At 35.4% G+C, this 14137-nt stretch overlaps 1 protein-coding gene across 18 annotated transcripts in view; it reads right to left on the reverse strand.

The window, feature by feature from the left end:
• LOC108003778 (retinoic acid receptor RXR) overlaps positions 1–14137 on the reverse strand; it is a 58087-nt gene that overhangs the window by 13701 nt on the left and 30249 nt on the right. For 13 of the 18 annotated variants that reach the window (XM_028664426.2, XM_062079296.1, XM_017066318.3 and 10 more), the window contains 2 exons: positions 1196–1325; positions 554–715 (listed from right to left, as the gene is read on the reverse strand). In XM_028664426.2, the coding sequence (XP_028520227.1) occupies positions 554–715; positions 1196–1325 (292 nt within the window). The remainder of the gene's footprint in view (positions 1–553; positions 716–1195; positions 1326–14137) is intronic. The other 5 variants (XM_062079298.1, XM_062079297.1, XM_062079293.1 and 2 more) reach the window with 1 other exon arrangement.

Raw genomic sequence — 14137 nt, forward strand, 5'->3', positions numbered from 1 at the left:
ACACGTTCACCAAGTCGATGATTTTTATTCTTTCTCCATTAAATTCGATATAACAAAACGATTATACGTGCAAATATACGTTCTCGTTTTTCGTATATACGTAAAATTGTCAATCTGCCTGTTTATTTACTCGTAAAAAATCACAATCTAACAAGGTTGAGAAAGAAAATTATGTACGTTACAAATAATTCTAATTTCCATATTCTGAAATTATGCAAACTTATTCAAAATCAAAATTTAGAATCGAATTCATTATTCAAAAAAATAATAAAAATAGAATTATCTTATATCTTAGAACTTGCCATATAATTGCAGGATTCAATAGAATTCAATAGAATTAATTACCGAAATCGAAAAATTAAACCGAGAATTCTATTTTTGCGAAAGTTTGAAAGTTTTCGATCGAAATTAACTTTCGAGAGATTATTAATATTGTAAAGAATTCACTAGACACCAGTTCTAGGGATCCCTAAATCTAAATCTACTTTTTCATTCGCATTTGATGTTACGATTATTTCAAGAAAATAAAGAAATAGGTTGTTTTTCGACTTACCTATAGACACCATAATGTTTGCCACTGGCACGGTCACCGCAGATCGAGCAGAGGTGCTTACTTCCGGAGAGAGGGTGGTTCGGCGGGTAGGGTGCGACTGCTTTGTTCTGGCCACTCGGCGACGTACTTAGAAGGTTGCTGTGACAACCAGCGGTGAAGGATCTTACATGCAAAGAAGAGAGTAACAAAAACTCGAGCTACGAAACTACTGCCCCTGAATCGAGCAAAATATTGTTATTTTTCCACTGAAAACTAACAATTAACCCTTTAATAATTTCTCTAAAAAAAAATTAATCAAAATTAATTTATAGAAACGTATAACCCGTGAAACATTTTTAGAATAACTTCCTTAGAAAAATGAGCATCGTATCTAATTTTTTTAACTAACTTGATTAAAAAAAATTTAAAAATTTCACGAGTTACAACGATAATATACGAAAATTGAAAATCAAAATATATTTCGCTCGATTCCTGTAAGGGCGATAACTACGCTCACAATATACCCTCGATTTACGATGTCATTCGCCAGAATCTCGATATCTGTCGAATCGATACAATCGTGTACAGCACACTGTTCCATCGATGCATTGTCGACAATTGTTAAATCTTAAGAATCATTCGATTTACGATAGTGTTACTTACCCCGGACTATTGGGACCGGAAGGACTGAAGTTTCCGGGGTTGATGAGGCTTGCTGTGTCGGGCTTCATGTCCAGTGGGCTTTGCGGGCCCACAGAGGACATGGACATATTGCTGTTGTCCAGACTTAGCCCTGGAACAGACAAATATAATATCTATGTTAGAAAAAAGAAAAAGTTTGTAGAAATTATTTGTAGATTTTATTTCTACTCAATTAATCAACTGAAATCATTTATTTAGAACTTAAACGATAAGAAATTTCTAATTCCCTCGAGGTAATTTTTTCTATTTTTCCTCGACGAGTTGTTTAATTTTTTTTTCTTTTTTTTCTTTTTTTATAAGAAAACGATGTCGAAGCAATGATACACACATGTCCCAAATAACACGTTACTTTCTAACGCGTCACAGAATTATACTTTTACCCCATTAATATTCACAACACGACGTCCTTTTACTTTCAGCCTCGAACGACCGAGATTCCCATTTGTCGATCGATCGAGGACGATTCGTCCACGACGTAACTACGTTAATTATCTTACCGAGATTCCAATTTATAATTTACGATAATAGGAATAATAAAAAGCAATAAGAATTAATGAATAATAACGATCGATCAATCATATTAATTTCCGCACACAGGCTACCGGTCGAAAATATTCGAACAATCTTGGTGAAATAAAGATTACATATGTATTCTAGTTTCTTTTAACAAATTGTCGATATATTGTGAATGAGAAAAAAAACATAAAATATTAAAAGCTTATAACAAAAATATTAAATACGAAATAGATTTACGGTATACAAAAAAAGAATAAAGCAATTTACGTTCGCGTTATTTATGCAAAAAGTAATTAATTCTGCATCTCAAAATGTCTATCGTTATTGACAATACAAGATTGACAGTGAAATTGAAAATAGAATTTATTATATGACAAATTGCATTTCTATTTTGATTTGTTTCAACTGGCGCAAACAAACTAAAGATATTGTTGATCTATTCTTGCATTATATCGTATAACCTAAATTTGTTCTTTCGTATATTTTCTTCATAACGATCCACATTTATATAATATTTTTTTTTCCTTTTATTTTTCCATATATAGAATATAATAGTGACGAAGTTAAGGACACCCTGTATAACTGTTACGATGCGTGCTAATCACTAAATAGGATTAAGAATTAAAGCTAATTTGTTGAGTCATTTACGTCGTCGGATCATTTTATGTAAAGTTTCAGTGTTGCATAATATATTTCTAATCCGATCCTTTTTTCGAAAAAAAAAAGAAATAGATAAATAAAAATTTTCTGAAATTAATCAATTTCATAATAAATCTTCGTGAATGATTTGTTTCACATCACGTGTAAAAAGATAAGAAGTTTAACGGGATGAGAAAATGGATAAAATAAATTCCGACCCATATTCGCAAACAGTTTTATGCTTCGATGGTGGAAGCAACTACGAGCAAGTAGGTTTACGAATCGTTCATTTTACCGCGTTCATTCTCGTAATTCTCGTCGTTCCATCATCTTGCTTCATTCTACATTATATTGCTACTCGATGCTTCTTTTTTCACGCTCTGTTTCTGATTCGTTACAAACTGTGTACGAATCGTTTGTACATATGCGTCATTGGTTTTCTGCAAAACGGAAGATAAATGACGTTTTAATTTAATAGGATTCGGTCGAGCATTGTAGTTCTCTATTGAACGAAAGGAAGAGGAATGTAATCGTTGGAAACAAGAAAGAAAAGCCAAGAGAAGCGAATGATACTTTATAAAACGAGGGAGAGCCATGGAGAATCGAGAAGAGACAGGGAGAGACAGGGAGAGACAGGGAGAGACAGGGAGATTTACGAGTCCCTACAATAATAATTGTAAATTTGATATCACAATTCTTTTTCTTTTATTTTTCTTCTTTTTTTCGCTTTTTTATTTGGAAATCGAAAATCGATACACGAGAATATTATAATTCTTCTCTTGATTGTGTAGCAAGAAATCAATTCTAGAGTTGTTGGTTTTAAATTCGTCGAAATTTCTTTGCACCTTTTCTCATCGTTTAAGATTTCGTTAACCTTGCAACAGGTAATTTCCACGGGATATCTTACGTCATTTCGCTGCACACACGTCAGCCTTGACACACTAATCCGAACAGGGTCAAATTATCCGGATTTTTTTTGAAAATCGAGTCAATAAAAAAAACAAAGCGACCTGACAATGTTAGTTATAAAAATCAAAATAATGAAAATTAAGAAAATTAAACTTCTGAGATTTTAGAAAGTTAAATAATACTAGATGACTAAAACGATAGATTTCAATAATAATTATTTAAGATTAAAGATTGGATTTAAAATTAAATACTGTGCGTCATTTTTCATCAGTGACCGTTCTGTTCAGCAATTATAACTTTAATAACATCATTATATTATCGTATCATACTTAAAAAGATAATTTCTCAAATAAAAAGCGATCCAACTTAATCTCAACTTTAAAATAATCAAAGACTATTCCTTCAAAATGAACACTTCTGCGCCAACAAAAGGATAAAACAAAGGAATCAAAGAATTCCGTGGAAAACTTTATTCACTAGATCGAGACGTATTTACTTAACACGCTACTGATATCAGCCGCTCATCAACCACGTATTTCCGCGGAAAATATAATTACACCGAGGCCGTAACTCTCCTCAACGACTTCTATTTCGAGTGTTAGGGTCGCCGATTGCGCGTCGCTCATCGCGGTCGTTTATTAAACGCCGTTGCTTTAATTACGCAATCGTTGAGCGTGCAAAATGGATCGAAGGTCATCGACAAACGGCGAAACGAAAGCAACGTTCTCACGTTTGCATCAAACTGTATAGATCGAACAAATATCTATCGACTTTAGAAAGTTTTATAGAAAGTTTACATAGAAATTGAGTATTTTTAAAATTGCGAAGAATATTTAATCACGATCCTAACAAGATTCATTATACAAACATATCTACGTCACTGACAAATCTCATCGAAAAATTAACAAACTCCATTCTTCGATCATCGAGTAACTTCTTTGAACTCGCATCGAAACACAAAGAAGAATCCATAAATTGCGAAACATCGTCTTGAAAATTGCACACACCACGCAAATATTTTTCTTGCAAAAATAACCTTAGCCAGTTCTCACGGAACTAAGGAGGAAGGTCGAAGGTCTATAGCCGCGCCTACGGTGATTGATCGAAGTTACGATCTGGTAAGTTCGGCATCGAGCGAGTTGTGAACGCGGCTTTAAGGAGGGCGGGAGACCGAGGACGCGCGAGAGTGACTGCAAGGCCAAGTCCTGTGACGGTACATTATACCGGCAGAGTGTCGGGCACCTTGACCAGGCGCAAACACGGCTGGTGGCAATGCTCGAAAACCGTGTTGTATACCGTGGCCCGACGAGACGCCTCGTTTTGAGCGATTGCACTTGGCGAATTCGTGCGTTTTCGATGTTTCACGGCGACGGATAATATTACCAGCGAAATGTAGAAAATTTATGGGTCCGGATGTCGACTCAACATTATAACGATCAACTACGATACGTTTTACTCGTAAGAAAATATATAATAATTCGAGTGTTTGAAAAAGAAATAGAAATAGAAATAATAATTACCTAATTAAAAAACAGGTAAATATCGGCTGTTGGTAGTTAATGATCACGCCGTGGCGCTAGTGTCGCTTGTAGTATTAATACGAAAATAACGATGAAATTGAAATATGCTACACTGGAGTTGATTATTTTTAACTCTTTTGCAGTGAACAATTTGTAACTACTTTAATCCTCTCGTTCTCACGAAGAATGATACATAACGAAGAAAAATTAACGAAGAAAGAAAGAATCCTTAAAATAACCACTGAACACGCTCTTCGAGCAAAAAGAAAGAGGGCGAGAAATAACGAAATGCTTTCATAACGAATCGCATGCATTTTGCATCGACGAAAGAGGAATCACCAAAAGGAGAAGAATAAATTACGAGTCTCACTTGAAGGAAAAAAAGAAAGACGAAACGAGAGGCAAAGAGAAGAGAAATAAAAAAACTCGAGATGAAAAGAGAGAGAAAGTGGACCGACCTACGCCAACAATGAGTCAAGTGCGTCCACTTTTGAATATTTAAAAAGTAAATATATATATATATTCGCTTTTAAAAACGCGTCGATCGAACAACCTGATCTTCAAGGGCAAAAGAGCGAAATTGGGAATGGTCGTGTAATCTTTCACGGGCGTCTACTATCGATCCACGTTCTCCAACCACCCGCCAACGACAAAACGCTCGAGGATTCTTTTGTTCCGCGGGATCCGGAATGCGTTATCGCGCCCCTTTCTGCGAACGGGTAAACGGCGCAGGAAGGGATGAAAAGTGATGAAAGCGTCGTTACGAGGACAGGACGTTGGCGTAATTTCACAAGTGATGGATGAAAATTTGAAGGATGATGGAACACGTGGCGATTGGAATGAAATTTCAATCGTTATTCCCCTCCTCTTGTTCCGAGAAGGTTGTTTGATTTACGATACATTTTTGCTTTCATCTTCTCTTCGAGTTAGATACAATGAGATGGATATTTTTGTCTTTAAAGAAATGATAGAATGTGTGAGATCTATGATTAAAATTAAGATTAAAAAATAAAATAATTTGATAGAAGAGAAGAAATGTAGGAATCTTGATCTTATTATTTTTTCGTTTCTCGAATTTCGTCTCGTGGAAAATATTATACGGTTTTGAAGAAAAGAAGAGAAGGGGGATCCGACGAATTTTTCGACGACGAAGCTCGAGACAAGGGAAGAATGGACAAACCGAGGGGGTTAATACCAGATATATCGTGGAGATAAGAGGAAAGCGAGTCTGACAGGCGACAAAAGGGAAGCGTTATTAAAAAGAGGTATAATAGACGACACCGTGTAATCGCAACTTATTCTCATATTGATAAAGAAAAGAATTGTTGCTTCGTTCGAACGAAATAAAAACTTATATATACGCGCATATTTTACATTTTTCCCGGGGATTTTAATCGTAATCGTGAAAAATGACGTGTATAATTTATATAACGGATACTGCGATAAAAGGTAGATAGAAAAGTATCGTAATATCTCTCTAACAAATAATATAGAATATCTTTTTTAAATAGAAATATAAATCAATTATACATTAAAATGATAATTCGAAAGAAATAACATAAAGATTGTTGAGGATAGAAGAGATGGAAAAATAATATTTTATTCATCATTCATGAAAAGTTAATCACTTCATCCAGTGCACAATAATTAATCGTGACGCCATATTGCGAAACTATCCTCGATCCATGAAAGATGAATATTTATGTTCCAAGAAGCGTCAGGAACCTTGAAAACGGTAATAAACCGTTTCACTGCATCGTTTCGTTGCATTCCACGTTCCAGCGGGATGGAAACTCAAAGAAAAGCCAACCGGGATAAACTATAGTACAGTAACCCACAAATACGTATGTTTTATTGTTCTCGCGTTTCGAGGGAACAGATTCTCTAAATAATACGATTAAATTTATCGTGTTACACAGTTTATCTCGATCCTTTCGTTCCTTTAAATAATTTTAATGATCTAATGAATATCAGCTTTTATTCCGCGATGGTAACATTAAAATTATTGAACAGAAATTATACTCGTGTTCTTAAAGCTTAATTTCTAGATAATAATAAAATATATTTTAAATTTATTATTGCTTTAATTGATATTTTAGATAAAATAGGCGGAATAATTAAAAAAGAATATGAGAATAGTCTTTCTAAGAGTTTTAAACGAAATTTTAACTTTTTTCTTTTTTCCGGAAAAGATCTTTTCCAGAAAAAGATTCGAACTAAGGTAAATCTTTACGTATGATAATAACCTTGATGAAAAATTAATAACATAATGCCAATATATATATATATGTTACAGCTCTTTGAGCCTTTCAGTCCTTCAATTAGAACTAATCGATATTCATTTTTATTCTCTGCTTAATCAATTACCCAGATACCCCTGCGCTATAAATACATATACACGTAAAAACAAGTAATTCAACGATGACGGATTTTATGTAATGAACGAACTCTGTATATAGTAACAATCATCTCTGAACATTATCTGCATTTAGTGAGAAGAAGAAAAAAAAAAGAAAAAAAAAAGTTCGTATTTCGCAATATACACAGCTTGATAACTTATCAAAAGAACTCTTCATTCTGAATTCTTCTAGTTCCATTTTGTTGCTATTTTCGGTGCAGTCTAAACGTGTCCACGAGTAATCTAAAGATAACGCCAACGCAATGGCGTGCAAGAGGATAGATATACAATTGCGATAAAAATGGAGGAGAAGTGGAAACGAACGAAAGAGAAAATTTTCATTCTCCATTGAAAACGAACGAATAAAAATTCCGATCCTTTGAAATCAAACGTTCGAACTGTATCGATAAATAATTATGCAATTATTATTTCCACCAAAACGACACGCATATCAAAAAAAAAGTACTTTCTTCGATGCTTCTTCGATCGTATTTACAATAACGCCTACGTACGTAATGAGAGAAACGAAGGAGAGAATAAAATTTCATCGTGAAACAATCGAAACGAGAGTGAATTGAAAATTGAAACGCTGGAGAGAGAGAGAGAGAAAGAGAAAAAGATCTCCGTCACGGATCAACGATCCAGAGTTGCGTGATTTCGCATGTTTCGATGAACTTTGGTTTATCATAGACGTCGATCGGCATTTATAAGAGTGCGATGTACGTAACGTGTCGGTATCTGCCCGCGAGTCTCTTTAACGGCGTACGGCATTGGGCCGAAGAGGCATTCTGAAATGAGTAATGCAAAACGCGAAGCAACGTTCGTCGGTCGACTCTAACTTTAGATCCGTGTAAACGGACGTATAAGCGCTGAATTAAGCAAATAACTGGGCGCATGCGGCACACGTTACATACATGCTGACAAGTATACCGATAATTTTCTCGATTTAAAGCGGCGGTGTTCGCGAATGTTGAAACGCGTGCATTTAATTCGGGAGGAGGCGAACAGTGATGCCGTAGCACGTCGTTAATTCGATGCATTTTTATACGTGGACGCCGAGGATGGAGTAGAACGTATTTAATTATATATTTTCGAATATTATTTTTCGTAAATGGGTAAATGAATTGAATTCCATTAGCGATGAATAAGTTTCGATAGCGGCCCTCGAAAATGTTATTCTTAAACGTGATAAAATAACTTTAATGGTAAAAGTATTGTGAAGATAGTAATGTACACGGTATAAATAATATGTATAATTGATATAATAAGAGATAAAGTAACAGCAGATAACAACGATTTGAAAATTGTTAAAAGATAAAGAACGTACATAAAGAATTAAAGGGAAAGAGTTTGAGAATCCGTTATATAAAGTATCACGAGTCTTTTAATATTGACAAGTTAGTAAAACGAAAAGTAAGATTATTTAAATCGTTTTCTTGCGAAATAAATAAACTTTTATTTATACTCGTTAAATAAGAGAACCAAAAGTGAATTTTACATCTTCCTCTAATTAATAATCGTCTTAAAGAAAAAAAAACCGTGAAAATAGAAGGAATAAGTCATCGACGAATTGGCTGATTCCCATTTTCAAGCTTTTTGATTTCGAAAATCAAAGATCACAAGAAGGGCGCCTCGACTCGATCCGCCACGATCGGATCGCTAATGGAGCAGCAGAAGATCAGGTAGCAGATAGGAGAACGATTGGAGGATGACCTGGGGAATGATTTTTCAGTGATCATTCCACGAAGGCCCGAACTTTTATGACGGTGACGTCACCGTCTGACAATTTGAACGGCTCTTCCGAAACTGAAAACCAGTTTCCCGCGCTACACAGACCTCTTCTGCAACCGCCTTAGGCGCATCCGAGGATGGTGCAGATCTCACGCCCGCTGGGACCGTAAATTCATTGCGAATCCGCCTCTTTGTTGGCTCGCCCGGAGCGCGCGTAGTGCTTGCTAGAAAAATTACGCAACTCGAAAATTACGATTTTCTAAATAAATTGCGGAGTTCGAGTTCGTCTAATGATCAGAATTACGAAAACTGCCAAATTATAGGAGCACAGATTTGCAAACTGAATAATGATTTTTTTCTACAATAATAATCGAGTAGGATAAGTTTGAGCTATATCATAACTTCTGCGTTTCTCTAGTTAAAATTCTGAATAATATCTATTACATAATGCACGATAATAAAACGAACAAAATTTCTCAAAATTGAATCAATCGAATTCCAAACTACTTCAATCGAACAGGAGATTTATATATATATATATATAAGTTGTAAAGGAAAACTCAATAAACGTGCAACATCGAATTGCTCGATTCGTTTGCATCGTTAAAAAACTCCTCGCCTCCGTTACATTCTCTAATTAAAAACCGAACCATCCATTTATCCACTCATTTCCGTCAAACAAATCGTCCCACTATCTAAACATGTTCTCACTTAAGAACATTCTCTTTGCCCTCGTCAGTGGAACGAAGCGTGAAAAATCCGTCTTGTACACGTGCACACGCGCGAGGAGCAAACGAAAGGAAAGAAAAAAGAAAGAAAGAGGAGATAGATAGAGAAAGAGAGGAGGGAAAGAAAGAAAGAGAGAGGGGAAGCGATGTTTTCGAGGATGGTACCAGAGAGGAGGAAGGAGAAAGAGTTTTTAACAGTTTCCTGCACGCATCTGCGACCGGATGCCGCACCCACACCAGGATAACGTTATGACGTTGCACATGCAACCCACGCGAGCCCACATATGCACGAACGTACCGAAAATAGTGGCGGTGGTGTCCATGGCGCGTTATAGTCCTTGAACCCATGAAAAAACGTCGTTGGATTAATGTCTCTCCGTGGTAGTGATTTATTCGACCAGAAGAGGATCCAATAAGCGCGAACAGGCGCGAACCACTTGCGGGGACAGTTGGCGAATTTTCTCCTATTTATTGCCTGTAAACTTCGTTATTTATGGAGAGCATTAACCCAATTTAACTGCCAAACTATTTTTCCATAAAAGTTATTGCGTGCATTACTCTTGCGGATTTTAATCAAAGTGGATTAACTTATAGATGTTGTTCCCTTTAAACAGAAACTGGTTTAAATTTTATTAAATCTCTTTTTCTTTTTCTCAAACAAGAGAGTACGATTGGATTTGGATGTTGGAAAAAATTTGAAGAATATCTGGATCGGGGTTTTTTAAAGTTTTTTTGAATTGCGAATACTCGAAGAGGTAGGGGAATATATACATTGTTTGTGATAAAAATTTTAACAGTGAATTTTAATTGTATTAATCGTTCGGCAAAAGGAGAAAATAAATAACGTCGTTCATGGATTATTTCTTGCCTCGGATCGGTTGGAAAAATTTCACAATAGATCAATCGCAAACGCGGGATGATCAATCCCGTGAAGAACGAGTTTGTTTTCGTACGAAGCAACGATTTACGACCAATGCAACGCTCGAAATATTCTCTGTATTCTCTGAACAAACGAGCCAATAAAAAAGCACAAAAATTCCATTGTACACCGTACAACGATCGTGTTTAATAGTTTGCAACAAGAGATAAGCGTGCAATTTTCGCCTTTATCTGGCCAAGGTCGTCCACGATTTAAACCGATTCGCTCAACCCTCCCATTAAATCTACTTGCCAGCTTTTTTCTTTTTTATCCCAATTATTATTACTGCTTCGTGCAATTCTTTCTCGATCGAATCCGATGGACAAATCGTTCCAACACTTTTGCAATCGAAGTTAAACGAGATTCGAGAAATTCGAGATTTTGATTTTAGATTTTATCCAATTCGTAAATAATTGAGGTGATCTAAGAGAGTTTGAATGATCGTTCATTTTTTGTTTCGTATTTTTCGCGACACAATCGTTATTACATAAAAAATAATAAAAGGAGATTGGAAATAATAAACGTTACGTAGGATTAAATAACGTTACTTTGAAATTTAATTGAAGCTGTTATTTAATTGTTTATTGATTAAAATTGATACTTGCTCAAAGATATTTTAAGTACGCGATTAATACACGAGATGAGATAATAGATCTTTCAGAAGTTTTATAAATAATAACGTAAAAAACATTTCTTAGGAGGAAAGTAAGACAAGGCAACTCGTCTGACTAAATACGACCCGAATCCCCTTAAGCTTTAGCCAAGCTGTACTCGTAACCTACCCTAATAACACTATTATAACACTGTTATAATTACCGACCTATATATAATGTCTCGTTAAATATATTGTAAGCAACTAATTAGAATTAAAATGATATGAATTAAAATAAAGATATTACGTTTTAATCTCTAACTTTTAGCCATTCAAACATTAATTTTACCATCTAATATACGTATAAAAATTTTTCCCCCAGAAAGAATTTGAAAAAGAGCTCGACTCGTTCAACGGGACGAAATTATTAATTTCAAAACTCGGGATTTTTAATATCCGAGAAAGGGGAAAATTTATAATATCGAGATCGAGGGAAATTAATATCCGAAGTTGCATTCCGAAAATATATCTCTCCTAAACACCTCGCGTTCCCGTTTTCCTTTATATGGATGTAAAAACGTCTCGCTAGACGTTTTCGATCGATCGAACTTGTTCGATCCCGCACGCCTCGCCTCTTACTCGTTTCCTTCGATGAAAGTCAAAGCACGATGCATCTGGAGCGGCGCTGAATACGAGATCGACACGTATACGCGTGAAAAACGCGTGAAACCGCGTGTGCGATTCATGAATAATGTCCTCTTAAGCCGAGAGAGGCGGCATCGATCCTCAAGAGGACGACAACGGATCTCGGTCACAAAGGCGAATAATTCATTTCAGTGGTTTTTTTTTTCAGCGAATATATACGAATATATATATTTAGAATTTGAGGAGTGAGAGGGAAGAAATTTCTGCAAAACAAATAAGTAAGTAGAATTTAATTATTTCGAGATATTTTTATATTTAAATCGTTATTTAACACGTTTTAATTCAGTTATATTATAATTTTCTTACTTTGATGATAAGAATGGATTTAATCCAATGGATTTGCTTCTCGGGCAAGCGATTTCCACTTCCGTTACTTCATTTACGAAACACGGCAAACAGTCATAATTACCATTTAACTGTGTCTGCCCATAACTAATTCGCCAATCGTGTGCATGTAAAACAATGCTTTACTGCGCCATTAAATTGCTCGCCCGTGTCTTTTATACATATAAGCCTAGGGGGGAACAAAATATGTGGTGCGTTTTACGTATATATCCGATTGAAAAGATATAATAACGTGGGAAGGAATACCGCTAATTCCAGTGGAAATGCGCATGTGAACGAGATAAAGACAACATCTAAAGAGATTTTTACTTAAAAAAAAAAAATACGGATAACAAAGAGCGCAAAGGAAGTTGACTCCCTACTTTTCAAATCATAAAACAATGAAACTCCCATTACGAGATTTTTATTTTAATTAAAATCCCTTCGAGCTTTATTTTTTTAAAATTCCACGGAACGACGGTTCGAACGGTAAAAAAAGATATTAAAAGATTATTTTTTGTGGATAATAAACAGATAAATTTTATTGTCCCTACTTTCATAAAATAAACACATGACATATATACAAGACAGAATTAATCTTGTACCCCATAGAGTTTCCTTTTCACCGTAGAAAATGTTCAATAAGAAAAAGAAAAAGGAAGAAAATTTTTTTACCCGCGTTTCATTCATCCTTCGATCTTCCTTTAACAGGGCAAAAGAAAAGATCGGATGATACAGCTCTCCACGTATGCACCTGCAACCAGCGGGCTACGGTTACACGCCCACGCGAAATCCGTACACCTAGGCTGAAATCCCGACCCCGTGACCTTCTCCCGGTGACCCAGGTACCAACTTGCCCTGCACACGTGCCGCGTGTTGCTATATAAAGTATAACTGCATATAGATCGGTCCCCGCTGTGCGCTCGCAGGAGCGTAACCACGACCACTACGCGCCCCGCTCCATCGATCGCCTCTTATCCCTCCTCGTCGATAGTCGAACTTCGTTATTATTCCTATTTCTTGAAGTGTTTTTTGAGCGAAAAACATTTTACCTGACCGAACAAACTTATTTTCAAATAAGTCGATCGTAACGTCTTGGGTAAATATATATTTTTTTTTTCTATTATTATAAATATCTTTTGAGTCAATTTCAAGTTGATTGTTTCGCTTATCGAAGCGAACTTGAATCGATCGATATTTTTCTATATCAATTTTTTATCGTTACGTGTTCTGCAGAAAAATTTTTTGTTATAAATATATATAATATTTTGCGAGATTTATAAATTTTTCCTTTTTTTGTATTTTAATTGTATTCTATATTTATTTATACAAAATGTGTGTTTATCTTTCGTAACGATCAAGAATACTAATTTTAAAGTTAAAAAAAAAAAAAAATAGAAAAGCCAAAGTGAAGAAATTCGAAATAATTTTCAATTTAAAGTGATTTTACGTAAATTTTACGATAAAATTTCCCAACGACACCGACTACACAATGCGTTGATATCCTGTATTTTATTTAAATAAACGTTAAATATTTAAATAAATGTTAGAAGCAGGATTTTTCTCTTAAAGATTATTACTTCAATTGGATTATTCTAAATCGAAATAGTTAAGTTGAAACAACAAATTATTTAAATATAGAAAAAGCGATTTCTCCAACCACTGTTTCGCAATCCAACTGTTATCTAGCAAAGGAATCGAGCTACCGCTTCGGTATATCAGTGAATAAGAGTATGTCGAGCTTAAATTGGCCTTGTACGCGAATACCATGGCGAAGGTCAGGGGTTCACGATTTCAAGCAGGTGAGCTAGGCATATACTTATGCGCTCGTGAAACCGCGCGTATACGCTTCGTTGTCACAGGTGCAACGAGGCGTGTCGCTCTTGCACGCTTCCATTTACTCCCTCCTACTACCGGTCTAC

This window comes from Apis cerana, linkage group LG9 (assembly GCF_029169275.1).
Source record: "Apis cerana isolate GH-2021 linkage group LG9, AcerK_1.0, whole genome shotgun sequence".
NCBI classification, from domain to species: Eukaryota; Metazoa; Arthropoda; class Insecta; order Hymenoptera; family Apidae; genus Apis; species Apis cerana.